This window comes from Lasioglossum baleicum, chromosome 10 (genome assembly GCF_051020765.1).
Source record: "Lasioglossum baleicum chromosome 10, iyLasBale1, whole genome shotgun sequence".
NCBI lineage: Eukaryota > Metazoa > Arthropoda > Insecta > Hymenoptera > Halictidae > Lasioglossum > Lasioglossum baleicum.
Genome location: NC_134938.1, coordinates 9,244,941 through 9,259,430, shown reverse-complemented (window position 1 = coordinate 9,259,430; position 14,490 = coordinate 9,244,941). Strand labels below are relative to the sequence as shown.

Here is a 14,490-nt window from a genome sequence, read left to right as displayed (position 1 = left end):
ACGCTCTATGTGCCATATGAATCTTGAAAAGATCGTTTCTAACACCTTGTATATCTCCCGTTTATAGCATTACCAGCTCAGGCCCGTACCGTGTGAACCGGGTTAGGGGCGACGCGACGCTCGCTCTTATTTCCACATCACCCATGAGGTACTATTCTTTATGCGTTTTTTTTTTTGTTCAGTGGTATCCGCTGTAGGCCTATTCCACTGTTTCTCATGATAATTTCGAAAAAATTCATAATCAAAGCCATAATATATGGCCTATAATTTCGCAAATTCAGTTCATCTTTTCTTAGAAGAAAATTATCTGTGCCGTGTCTATACATTTATATGGTCTAAGGCGACAACCGACAACCCAACGCAAACGCATTGTACGATTGGATGGCCCGCTGCATCACGCTGCATCCAACATCCAACTGCATCGCACTCTCCAATCCAATCTACCTACAGTGTACAGTCTACTCCATCCTGATCCTATCCCTCGTCTGTGGTTACACCAAGCGGCCAAATAACGTAATTAGTCTCTGGTACTACCAGGTTTCATGTTTGATAATGCTTCGCTGCTTCACCAGTAGTGATATTGACAGCGTAGTATATAGTAAGTGTACGTGATCGCTTACCTCTGTGATCACAGAGGTGCTCTGTACAAGTGATTAACAGTGTCGGTTCGTATTTTTATGAAATTCCATCGATTTCAGTATTAGCTCTCTCTCTCTGTTTTCCGCGTTTACCTATTTAACAAACCTAACATCAAATCGCCACTTGTATGTAGGTTTTATCGAACGATTCGGTATGTAAACAAAACAATTTAACATTCTTGCCACTTAATTGTAAATACATTTAATACTACCAGTCCTAACCTAAAATTCATTCGCATCTAATTTTCGAACGATTAAAAAAATACTTGAACAGAAGTAGTATATGTATGTTCTTTTACACATTTCTTTTAGTGTTCGAAGACAAATTTCAAATAGTGCGAATCGTGCTGACGTTATGAAAGAAAAAATATTTGACAAAGTCTTGTATACTTCATTCCCATGGCTAAAGGAAAATTAAGGGGCTCGGACTCTAACAATAAGGTAGATTTATGAAATAACGAATATTATAATGAATAACGTTTAATATAACGCACTTCTCTTCTATTAAATAGTTAACAGCATCCAATGCTACTTTTAAAAATGGAGAGACTTATACGTCAGAGTTCGAGATTAACGAAATACCACCTAGTGCCCGTACATTACTTACAAAGGGTTACATACAAGATGAAATCAACTCCTATTCAGGTATATATCTATGTTTCACCATATCTTTGTATAATTTAGCTTTTCTATCTTGTATTATTCAATCAATCGCTTTCAGGTGCTACTGTGTCAACGCGTGGACGTTTTATGACAGAGCAGGAGAAAATACGTTGTCCTAACGAACGTCCTTTGTACCTGTATATACAGGGTCATACAAAACATAATGTAGATCGTACGTTACATCTTTAATCGTTTTCTTATGAAAGTTAGAAACGTTTAGAAAAGCACTTTAGTTATTTTTACATTGCTTTCTTTCAGTGGCTATACAAAAGATCAATGAGATCATTAAAACGGAACATCAGAGTTCATTAAATAGGCCAAGTAGGTTTACCAATGCACCACCGCCACTTATGAGTTTACATTCTGGAATTACATCTGTGGTATGTAATACGTTTGTATGATAATAGTTAGATTGCAGATCTTTATGCAAAGTAAAAATTGTCTACAAAGTATGTCTCTGTACGATGCATTTTAACAGGAAAAGATTTGCGTTGGAATAGAGAATGCTCCAGAAGGTTTTGATTTACGAGGTAGAATTATAGGCGCAGGTGGAGCAAATTTGTTGTACATTAGAGCAGAGACTGCTGCAAATGTAACGTTAAGAGGCAGAGGATCGCAATTCGTTGATCCAGTTTTAGGAGCTGAATCGCCGGAGCCGCTTCATTTGTACATAGAGTAAGAAGATCATTGGTACTACCTTTCTTGATGGTACTCTGATTTGTTTAATCGCAAAACACGTTATATGTTTTGTTTATACAGGCATCCAAAACCGGAAGCGTTACAAAATGCAAAACAATTAGCGATTAATTTAATTCAAACAATGCAGTCTGAATTACAGTCATACATACAGCAACAACCACCACCAGTACAATCACAGCAAGTTATAGAACAGTCGCAAATACAACAAAGTATGAATTCAAACTATTCTTAATAAGCATCGTGTGCGATATATATATATATATATATATATATATATATATATATATATATATATATATATATATATTATACATTGTTACTATCGCTATTTTTATTTTTATAGCAGAATTTCAAACCATGAACATTGGTACTTTGGGACCACCTAATGTTGTTACTATACAACATCAAGGTAGAGCACATACACTAATAGTTCATGGCTGTTGGAAATTCTATACGTAACTGTTGCAAATCATCGTTGTTTCGCAGATATAATACAACATCCCCAAAGTAGCGTGGTAACGTTGCCAGCAACAATTCTCACTGCTACAGTGGCTGGTGCGCCAGGGTCTGGTATAACGGTTCCTCCACCCGGAGTGCACATTCCTCCTCATTCCGGTCCATTGGTGCCACCACCGCCGCAGGCTCAGGTGAATATAATTACTAGACTGCGGGCTTTATGCATTTATGATAAAAATAGGTATGTAAATTTAAAGCAGTGGATATATTAAAAAGATTTAAGGACATCAGTGTATTAGTTTCAACTGATATAGAAATTTTGTTATATTGCATAAAGATCCGCAGTCTAATGGTTACTAAAGCTGTCGTAATTGTTATATTATATCAATTCATTCATATGTTTCATATATAGGAGATACAAACGTTCATGCCACCTCCACCTGTTGGACAAGTGCAATTAATTGGACCTCCGTCGACAGTGAGTCAAGTGCAATATCAGATTCATCCTGGACAACCTTTACAAATCCAAGGGCTTCAACCTGGTTCGCAATCGTCGCCACAACCGGTGGCTCAAATGTACGTGATGAGCCAGCCACCGCCACAGAATCCAGCTCAACAAAACTTTATAACGAGTAGCAGTGCACCGGTTAGTGGTGCGGTTTCTTATGTGTACACGCAATCGAATGTGCAAAGGTCCTCTACACCTCCGCAAGGAATAATCGAAGCCGTTAACGTGAATTTACAACAACCACCTCCGGCAGCGCCAATTAATATAACTCAACAACCACCACCTCCGTTGCTGCATCTTCATTTTCCACCACCAAACTTCCCTCCGAATCAACCACCACCTCCTGTACCGCAAACTTATCAAATACAGTATCAGCAGGTTCAAGCTCCGGTATCGCAAGCACAAACCCAGTTTGTATTGCAACCAGGCGAACATATGGTTCCACCGCAATTGCAACAAAATCACGAACAATCTCAGGCAGTGGCTCAACATATGTTACCTCCGCAGTTCGAAGGTCATACTCCTCAGTTTCATCTACAAGTACCTCCACCATCCACGCAGACTTTTCTGCTCCCGAATGCTCAGTCTCCGCAACACCCGCAACAACATCCTCTCACTCCTGGAGGCGAGGTTCAACATCAACAAGATGGACCAGACCAAGGGCCACAGCCACAGCCCGTCCCACCACCACAAATTGTACCGCCACCATCAGCTGCTCAAATGACGAATTCGATGAATGTTCTTACTAGTATTCCTCCACCGACGCAAGCACCACCTTCGCAAAATGCTCCGTGGCTGTATCCGCCGCAACAACCGCAACAGATGCTACAATCTCAGGGTCAACTGCAGGTCATTTTAATATGCTAATAGCGGTCATCGCTTAAGTGTAAAAGTAGGCCACTAAAACAATTCGTGTAAAGTATTTTTCAAGGAGCTGTATCCTACATCTGGCCTCGGAATTAAGGGAGTAGTCTTGTTTCCAGGATTGCAAGGATGCGGGATGCGCCTTGTCATTTCTCGACAATGCAAAGATGGGGTTTCTCTTTTTGATAAAATTCCTATTTTTACTTTACGAAGTGTAATTTGCATTATTTGGAAGCAAATTACGCCTCGTAAACGTAACAGGGAGACAGAGGTCTAGATAGATCTTTTATCTAGCGCTATCGACTACCGAGAAACCTTATCTTTGCATTATCTCACAATCCTAGAAACGCGTCTACCCACGTAACAATGTGGAAATCTATTGATCCGAATGTCGCCCTAATGCGTCACGAATAGTTTCGCCCTAATGCGTCACGGAGTCATTGATTCCGAAGCCTATCCTACATTAATATCGCCGTGTTACACTTACGTGATGTTCCTTCTAAGTTCAACAAATGACACCTTTGCATCAATCGAAACGAGAAATGTTTATTTTCTAGGTTCAGATGCCACCTGGAAATATGCCTCTACATAACGTACCTCCCCCGCAAGTTCAGGCACAGATACAATACCATGCTCATCATATGCAGTATCAGAATGGTCATATGCCACCGCAAGTACACTACACTGTACAGCCACCCCCTCAGCAGTTCGATCAGAAACCTGAATCACCGGAACAAAAATCTCATGGTGTAAAAAGAAGGTTTTCAGACGTTGAAGCAAATCCGGTAGGTTCTCGAGATTGTAGTGTTTTATATTTATTATTACTAGACTGCGGATGTTTATGCAATTCTCAATTTTTCTAGACAAATCTTAAGAAAGTGGTACCAAATAAAATTCTATTTTCATTGGTAGTAACATTTGTAGGTCCAAGCTAAATAAAAATCTGTACTAAATTCTGTCGAATTTGATACTATCCACAGCATTTTCTGAAAATTTTTATGAACTATAAATACATACAGATCCGCAGTCTAATTATTACTGTTTGAGAATTTGGCTAAACCTTTTCTTATAAACTATAGGAAGCGCCACCATATCAGTGTGGTCCTCTACCTGCTCAGCGTCATGGAACAGGGTAAGTAAAATAATTAATGCACAATTTAGTTCTGTACACAGTATAATTATTACGTTTATATGTATGAGAACGTTTTGCGATGTGCAAAATTTAATTGCATGAATAAAGCAGGTTTAAAGAATTTTAATTATTTAATAAGTACACGAATGTTCAAAAATAGAATACGATAGATTTATTTTGGTAAAGTCATTTTGAAATTCGAGTCCGAGAATAGTTTGCAATATCATAATTATAGTGAATACATTTTTTATTTCGTTGTTTCTTCCAATTATTCGACATACTAGTGCTAAGTGATGGTTACTGTACTACACTAATTTTCTAGATGTAAAAATTGTAAGTTAAACGCAGCAAATAATGTGCTTAAGTATATGCACTCGAATACATTAAATTTCTTTCAGAAACCTGCTTTGATCAAGATCTACCAAAATCAGTATATAGGAAGGAAACGCTTTGAAATACTCAAAAACATAGTAACAAGTAGAATTTTTTTCTCGTTATTAAAACTGTTAGCATAAAGATTAAAAAAACATTTGATATTATAGTATAAGGAGAGAGTGTTACTTTATCGCTGTCAAGCAACAACTTGATAAAGAAAATTCTCATGTTCGCAATCAATTTATCTTTAAGCAATGGTTTTGCTCATAAGTATGGAGATTACTTGAAAAGTGCACTTAGTAAGTCAACCAACATTGTTTGAAGATATATATATATAGTGATCGTGAATATAATAAGTTTATTCACAGAATATTATGCCGGACAAAGAACTATATTTATATTGATTTTTGGTAAACAATTCTTTGTAAATACAACATAAAGAATATTTCTAAATTTATTGTATCGGTGATGTAACTGGTAGAAGTTTGTATATATAATACATACTTTTATGATTAGTTGTAAGGTCTCGGCTAAAATCATAAGTTAGAAGAACCATTATTTGTAGATTTTACTGTTTTACAGATTAAATAACACAAATGATTGGACAGATTCGTGATAATAATATTCTGTGTGAAAAATACAACTAAGTACGTACTGCGTCATAAAAGTTCTTGTATCATTAACTGTGACCTGGGGAATACCAGGTACTTTTAATATTTCAGAAGTATCCGTGCCAGCTCGTCAGGTGATATTTGCTTAAAATTTTGAAATGTTTATCTGTAACGATCGAATCTATGTTAATAATTATGTAACTGAATTGTTTAAGCAGAGAAGGTGATCGGCAGCAACAAGTCTTACATGGTCCGTCACCAACAGCTGCGGGTCTACCTCATGGAGATCGAAACAAGCTGCTAATGCCACCTCCACATCCAGGTCTGTAACTAAGAGTATTCAAGATGAAAGAGTGCTGGATACCTTTTGGAAATGAATGCATGATATGCATTGGATTTCTTATTATTAACACTTTCAGGGCCGCACATTTAACATCAAATTATTCTCGCATTACGCACACTCTCTGTATACATATATTTTACTGCCTATTGCCGGTCCCTTTCACGTTCATGGTGAAATCATGATACAATTTATTAAGGGAAACATTGAAGCTGCCATTGAAAATTTGTTATTTGATCCTCAAGTAACGTTTTACTACCAGTTCATTTATTCTTATGTTCATTTTTACTAGCTAAATTAGCAAATGGAGATCAACTTTTGCTTTTCAGCATTGGAAACAGTGAAATGACAGAGTACAGTACTACACCTAAATGTCCTGAATCTTTAAACAGTTACAGTAGCGGACAAAAGTTTAAGACGACTATCTTTTCAGTAGATTATCGCATTTTATTAGAGATGCTAAACGTGTAACAGTTCCCAATTGCTCTTAAGGGAGTAGACTCGTTTTTCCAGGATTGCAAGGGTGCGGGATGCGCGTTCTCATTTCTCGATACATAATACAAAAATGGGGGGTTTTCAGTAGATAAAAACGCTAGATAAAAGATCGATCTAGGTCGCTATCGCCCTCCGAAGGCCTGTTTTTTCGTTTACGAGGCGTAAGTTGTGTTAAATAATTCTTTTCTTAGATCTTATGAGCGTTAATTTTTCTCACAATAATGGGTATTGCTATGATACTCGTAAATGTAATTGTTGGCAGAAAAAAGTCAACTGCCAGATCGAAAAATCATGTGTACGTGACAGCGGCCGTCAAAGTGTTCAAGTCTAACATCAGTAAAATAATGAAGAAAATATTTACAGCCTTTTTCACAATACACTGTTCACGTACAATGTGTCTGCGATTTGATAAAATGTTTGTACTGTTATTTCAGATGGGTATCTAGCATTGTTTCTCAATACTCTTAGCCTGTAGTATACTATATACTGTAAATATATATTTCGCTAAACAGTATGAACTTCTTATTCTTAATTGATACATATTAGCGATCTGTTTTATTTTCATGTATTCATTCGAACACATTGCAGATGGGCGACAGGAATACCTCCAAGATTTATGATTCTACAATGCAAATTGCTTTCGATTTAACTTTATTTATTATTATTTAGAAGTTAACGAGTCTTTCGCTACACCGTACGATCACGATAGTTAACTTGAATGTCTTAATTTTAATGCTTTTTCATCGTATATTTTTCATCGAAATGTATGTATTTTCAGAAATCGTACAAGAAAAGTGACTTTACATTTCAGTGATTGCTTTTGACCGGTATTTAACTATAATTAATTATCCTTCGTGTTATGTTAAGATATATGTTTTAATATGAGTATTTTAAGTTTAACAAATTATATATATACTGCCAAGGTCATATAATCTGCGGACCAGACGTCCGAAGCCGAGCATGCGAATACACACGAAGTAGCAGCGCACGTTATCATGTGATTGTCGATGGTTCTTACTTTTAGAAAAGTACTCATTCTAGCTTGTTATGCGTGCAAAAAATTTGGAGACGTACATTGGCTCTCGCTGAATAGCTGCATACCATTGATTTTGTTACTTGTCTCTTATTTTACAGTAAACTAACCGAAGATTTTGAGGGCTGTGTCCACCGGAAGTCTGAATCTCGTTGAACGCAAACTTGTTTTTAAACATGAGTTTTATTTTACAGATTACAAGCTAGCTCAAGAACACTAAATAAGTAGGATATACGCGATATGGTAATGGCGAACGCTCGCAATCAATGCTACGAATCTGTTTACTATCTGTTTTCAGCTAGCGATTATAATCATTATTTTTTTAGTTAGAAATGGCCAATGATTTGAAATATTGTTAGTCCAGCATGCAATTCCGTTACTTCACGGTTCGAAACAATTGAAAGCCTCGTTTGAAAAGAACTAAAGTTTTCATTCGTCGCACAGTGTTCTCTTGAGGCGAAAAATAACAAGCGGTAGCAGTCGATTATCAATTAAAATGGAAAACTGTCGTGATTAAAAAAAAAGAAGTTATTTACGTTTAGCGCTATTTACAATATTTTATCATGTTATTCGCCATATTCGAATATATAATGCATTTTACATACAGCTGTTACGCATCCTTCAATAAAATTCTTTTTATTTCATGAATTGCCGTTATTTAGGTGAAAAACGGAGCATGGACCAAAAATCTGCAGGCATAAATTCAGGTATACTCAATATTTTTGTATAGTATACTTTTTTTCATCAATTTTCTGTGTATCGAAAAATAAGATTACTTAGATGCTTGTGTTTTTGTTATAGGAAATGAGCAGAATCTGATAGGAGATTCTGTAAATATTCATGCTGGAGGTGGTCCGCCTCTTCCTCCTCCACTTCCACCACAAGCACCATGGCAAGCGCATCATGTCAGAGCTCCATGGGGTAGACCACCACCAATGCCGAGAGATGGAGACCATCAAGGAATGTGTCCCGGTTTACCCCCTACAAACATGCCACCACCTCAGATTAGACCCAGAGGTATCCACAAAGAGCTATGACAATCATTATAATTGCGTCTGTAGTGTCATGGAGTTTGGAAGTCTTCGATCTTATTATTATTAGTCAAAAAACACGAATTACTTCTTCTAGGATTTTGATGAAATTGAAATATGTTGTCTAGCTCATAGTTCTAAACAACTTTTTCCTGTACATATAATAGGCGGTCCCTTTTAGTTTCTCAGATGTTCGCTAAAATATATTTAAGTTTGAGTTAGGTCTGTGGGTTGTGTTTAAGGGAGATCCACCAGACGACGCTCGCGCGAGAACACTCGCACACCGCTGGACCACGTATACGTACGCGAGGATTGCAAGGGTCCGGGATTCCACTTCTAATCAGAAAAGACGGGGTTTTGTAGTAGTCAAAATCGCTAGATGGAAGATCAATCTAGGGCGCTGTTTGCCTCAAAAGTCCTTCTTTTACGTTTCCGAGCAATGGTTTTGCAATATCTGGCTGCATGTTGCCCGTCAGATGGCGCTACAATCACGCCGGCGTACTAGCCTCTCCGACGCGCAACATGCAGCCAAATATTGCAAAACCATTGCTCGGAAACGTAAAAGAAGGACTTTTGAGGCAAACAGCGCCCTAGATTGATCTTCCATCTAGCGATTTTGACTACTACAAAACCCCGCCTTTGCATTATCGAGAAATCAGAAGTGGAATCCCTTGCAATCCTCGCGTACGTATACGTGGTCTAGCGGTGTGCGAGTATTCACGCGCGAGCGTCGTCTGCTGGAAAAGACTCCCTTAATATCAAAAATATAACTGCAATTTTTATTACACATTATTCTCAATAAAAATTAATCAATGAATTACTCAACGAAGTCAAATACGGAAATGTTTGAAGGAGACCTTGCGTGATCTTTAAAAATTACTAGATGTATGAACAAGTTGTTTTTGACTCAATGTAATCAGGATTATAACTTCTAGGTTCCATTAGGTGTTGAATGCATGAAGTAATGACCCGATGTTCTTGTGATTACTTAGGACCTGTTGAAGGCAATCGATCGCCTGTTCAAAATGCGATGCTGGAGCACCCGATGAACGTCGAGTATAATCAAATGCCACAGTACACGACAAAACCTCCCCCTTACAATTCACACCCATTGATGCAATCCATTTGTAATCCACCGCCGCCACCACCACCGCATCATCAACAACGACCGCAGCATCCTCCTCAGTCAATGCAGCATTACCAGGTGCCAATATCTCAAGCATATCAACCGCCGACTTCTTGTCCGCCGTGGATGAATTAGAAAAGGAAACAGAAATCATGACACTACACGTAACAGGCGACCGATGCTCTTACGCTAGTACCTTATAAAGATAGCTGGGTGCGGCCCGTCCGATTACATCGGTGCGCTTCCACTTCAAGTGCTATCCGAGATGCGTTGGAACCACGTTAAACGGACGAACGTTGCATTACGTTGTCTTAATACAATTGTTCCTTGCGAGTGTTAATTATAATTTAAATATCCGTTACGTCGAAGACGTAACTGTAGAATATATGCTGTTTCGCGAAACGAAAGCTGTGTACATGCTACGAAATTATTTATAGCGAACCAATGTAAGGCTTTAGATAGTCAAAACGCTAGTAACGAATTTATAAATACCGTGTTGAAATCTGTGAAAGAGTTAATACGATTGTCTGATCAATTGAGATGTGTAACACCGAGACGCGTGGGATCCACGGTTTCTAACGAAAGACTACTTTTCTGATTGTTGGTGCAAATGCGGGTGCATATAGCTAGAACGAAATAACTGGCATTTGTTCCGAGAACGATGAAATGCTTTTAATATTCACGCACACAGACACACCCGAGGGAGATCTAGGAGTACAGTGTTCTCTCGGTAATTGTCCAAAACACGGGTCCGGCGATACTATTCTTTGACTACTGCCGAACGTAGAAAAGCACAGCGAAGCTCGAGAGGCCTTGGTCGCCGAGGAGTGTAAACGTAACTAATCCAATTACAAAACTTCTTTCTTTTTCATTATTTTTTGAAAATGATACGAAATATGATATAATTCCGATGATACTTACTTGTGCAACGAATGACGAATGTTTTGGACGCAAAGAAGGACAGCGTTGGCTTTTGCTGGGCACATGTTTCTCAACTGAGAACAAATCATCCCCACCGCTCACTGTCCCCCTCTAGTAAGCGCCGTTATGGTGGTGCAACGAAGACACGAAACATTAGCGAAGCAAGCGTTTGAGGGCATCAACCGTGCCCAGCATCGGCACAGTTCACTGTTCTTCCTCGCGTTCGAAACTTTCATCGCTCATTACTAGACCACGGATCTTTGTGCATTTATGGCTCCTGGAAATTCTCAAAAAATACTAGAATATTAAATCCGATAGAATTGAGTACGATTTTTACTTATTTCATATCTACAAAAGCATTACCACTGAAGATCAGGTTTTATTTGATCCCAATGCCTTAAAATTAACAGAAATTGCAAATTGCATAAATATCTGCAGTCTATTCATTACACAAGTAAATATATCATCAGAATTATATCATATTTGGTATCATTTTCATTAGAAAAATGTCACGAATGTGTTGGTCAAAGTCCCATAAAAAGATAACGAAGTTTTCTCATTGGATTAGTAGTGGTTCACACAATGAAGTGGTTCTGGGACAATTAAAGGCCAGACATTTCGGACATTTATCGAGAGAACACTGTACATACATTTTGTATGTATAGGACGTAATTAGCCCCTTCTCGAATTTACCGTACGCCGTCTATTTCCTTTCTTTGCGGTACACCGCTGTGCCGTATCATCTGTTTATAGACAATACACATACGGTGTATGGGATTTTATATGCAAACGTGAATAAATCGTTGCTGACGACCCTACAAAGCGTTATCAACATGATAAATGTAACAAATTAACCACTATTATAGTACAACGCCTCTGGTTTTACAATTATGTGAACAGGGTCACTAATCGCTCTTCACATCCCGTACGCGATTATGATATAGGAATTTTTAAAAACAATATGACATATATTAGCGTTAAATGATCATGCGACAAGCAAGAGCCGTTTGAATTTGGATTGATGTACCAAATTCTTCATTATGGGTTAAATCATCGTTTTTTATGATTTAGTTATAGACATATATTTTCCGATGGAGTATAATTTTTTGAATAAATTAATTTAATCACGATGAATCGAATTGTTTTCTATTCCTTTCCACCAAATACAAATCTTAAGAATGTCTCATCACTACACTGCGGATCTTTACGCAAAAGAAAAATTGTCTGCATCGATTACAAGCCACAGAAACCAAATAACAAATCCTTTCTTCTTTTAATTATCTTATTAAGCTGAAACTAATACACCGATGTCCTCAAATCTTTTTAATATGTCCACTGAATTAAATCGTACATGCTAATTTTTGTCAAAATAAAATCCGCAGTCTACTAATCACTATAATCACAAAATAAATAGTACTGCAAGGGGTTAAACAACGTCTTTACTAATATTTTTGGCTTTGCGTTATTTTTCACCGTACAAATATCGTTTTACTGGATTCTCTGATCTTTTAGTATCGATTTCAGTGAGCGATGTCGTTAAAACGGCACTGTTTTTGCTATCAATGGGCCATCGTTCTAATTAAAGTCGTTAAACGGTCGAACAGGGCATCTACACCGATCGAATATTGGCCTAGGTCTCCATGCCGCGCGAAATTCTGTTTAATACAAATCCGATGAAGCCGTACACCGGTGAAATTGTCTGTCGTTATATGGGGCGAATGGGGCGCGTTAAAGGGCGCAATGAAATGGTGTGCCATAAAACGGGGGCCGTTACAACGCGTAATTAAAAGAGAACGTCAAGATTTTGCGGCAAAATACAATTGTTCAAGAAACATATTTCATGCCCGAACTAAATTGATCGTAAAGAACTTTTATTTATACGTACGGTCGGCCTTAAATCAAGCATGCACTTGTTCGGTACAGGGAAAACACTAAAAACGGAAGTTCGTAATTTCGTTTCCACACCGATTTAACATTTAAACATCATAAGTGTGCCCATAATTATGAAAGTGATCCAAGTCAAAATTTAACCTTTTGCATTCGAAGCAATTTTAACTTGAAAATTAAACATTTCTTCCGATCTAAAATATTTCCATTATCTATGATTTTAAAAAATTTTATGGATATAAAATTGGTATAATACCTCGTACAATATCTAAATGTTTAGTACATGATTAGACACCGACATATTTAATAATGTAAATAATACTTTGAATAATTGTACAGCAATTTTTAGTTGCTTTCCAGATTATATGGAATTCATTTATTTTCCTTTAAATATCTCGAAACAAGAAATATAATATGACTCGGACCACTTCCATAATTATGGACACAAATACATTAATGACTAACGACATCTGTGACATGTAAAAGAAATATCTGTACTGATAGACTTTCTTGATACATACCTCATGGTTTACGGTAAATAGGTAAACCGTTTACCTAGTCAGTAGATTATTACGCATTGTAAAGACAAGGTCGTAGCGGTCCGAAAGTAAACACGAGTTGTATATAAGTTCTATAATTAATAAATAAGTTTAAAACTAAAACTAAAAACGCTTCCCACATCCCATAAAAAATAATACACTTGTAGTCGGACGCAGTAGAAAATAACTTTCTCGTCGCTCGTTAGTAAAAATCACGAGATCGATTAAAGTCCAGTTCGATGTTTCATAAATCAATAACGGAATGAAGCGACTCACTTCATCGTTCAGTCACCCTTCCATCAATGCAACCGTACCGAAATATCTCGAGTTACTAACATAGTTAGTTAAAATCAGGGAACGGATCGGTTTGATCCCAACTAATTCTAGCAATGTCTCAGGTTTGTCCGTCCTCATCGCATCAGCTGGTCGCGGCCTCCATTGCTTTCCAACGCGCCCGCCGTAGGTTTCCCAAGAATTATGGACTTTACGGTAATTTTGAGGATACGACGAAATTCGACAAGGTAACCAGCTCTACAGCACAAACGCGAAATTCTACCAATGACGATTTTTTCGATTTGTAAACCGAGAAACTGCCAGACGATTCGTAGCTATGTTTCATTGTAAATAAAATTAGGCTGAAAGCGTGGCGGAGACCGAGGAGCCACAGGAGCTGGAGAACGCGTCGTTTTCTTCAAGGAAATGCTCAAGCTCGAGAGCAGGCCGCGCGGATACTAAAACAGTCTGGAGCGACGAGTACGGCGAAAGTGGCTCAATCAAGGAAAACTTACTTCAGAAACCAATAATCTGCAGTTGCTGTCGTAAACGCAACGAGGCTGCAAAAGCTAACGAACCGGTGAACGCTTCGAAGACAACGGACCACTGCAGCGCGGGGGACGCGCTTGATATCGTTCCAAGCAAAGAATACAATGAGATATCAAAGAAAGGCGATCCTTCGAAATCGGAACAATTGGACAAGTACGATATTCTATCAGACGTTTTAGCAGGGAAAAATGTCGTCCTTCTTACCGGAGTCTAGAGTCTAGAGCAGTGGTCGGCAAACTCATTAGTAGACTGCGGATTTTATGCATTTCTGACAAAAATTGGCACGTACAATTTAGAGCAGTGGACACGCGTGAAAAATATTTAAGGACATCAATGTATTAGTTTCAACT

The 14,490-nt window shown here is 37.9% G+C and overlaps 2 protein-coding genes across 7 annotated transcripts in view; both read left to right on the top strand.

The window, feature by feature from the left end:
- The first annotated feature begins 371 nt into the window (after positions 1-371).
- On the top strand, positions 372-11,248 carry LOC143213060 (uncharacterized). 6 transcript variants are annotated; one of them, XM_076432549.1, is made up of 16 exons: positions 372-513; positions 951-1,079; positions 1,151-1,283; positions 1,360-1,473; positions 1,560-1,681; positions 1,780-1,976; positions 2,061-2,209; positions 2,344-2,409; positions 2,487-2,647; positions 2,869-3,813; positions 4,386-4,613; positions 4,908-4,960; positions 6,165-6,268; positions 8,477-8,521; positions 8,616-8,831; positions 9,838-11,248. In XM_076432549.1, exons 2-16 carry the CDS (start codon positions 1,038-1,040, stop codon positions 10,104-10,106), a joined length of 2,844 nt encoding a protein of 947 aa, XP_076288664.1. In that variant the 5' UTR covers positions 372-513; positions 951-1,037; the 3' UTR covers positions 10,107-11,248. The 6 variants fall into 6 exon arrangements, with proteins under 6 accessions (XP_076288664.1, XP_076288663.1, XP_076288665.1 ...); XM_076432548.1 differs by having other exon boundaries at positions 454-598; XM_076432550.1 differs by having other exon boundaries at positions 502-790; positions 2,347-2,409.
- A 142-nt stretch (positions 11,249-11,390) lies between these two features.
- The window catches only part of LOC143213063 (uncharacterized), a 5,833-nt gene continuing 2,733 nt past the window's right edge, over positions 11,391-14,490 (top strand). The window contains exons 1-2 of the mRNA XM_076432558.1: positions 11,391-13,839; positions 13,953-14,293. Coding sequence (XP_076288673.1) covers positions 13,708-13,839; positions 13,953-14,293 — 473 coding nt within the window. The 5' untranslated portion in view covers positions 11,391-13,707. The remainder of the gene's footprint in view (positions 13,840-13,952; positions 14,294-14,490) is intronic.

Coding starts and splice junctions, on each gene's coding strand:
- LOC143213060 (XM_076432549.1), top strand. CDS start 1,038: ATGGCTAAAGGAAAATTAAGGGGCTCGGACTCTAACAATAAG. Junction 1,682..1,779: donor ATTCTGGAATTACATCTGTG/GTATGTAATACG, acceptor GCATTTTAACAG/GAAAAGATTTGCGTTGGAAT. Junction 2,648..2,868: donor CACCACCGCCGCAGGCTCAG/GTGAATATAATT, acceptor TTTCATATATAG/GAGATACAAACGTTCATGCC.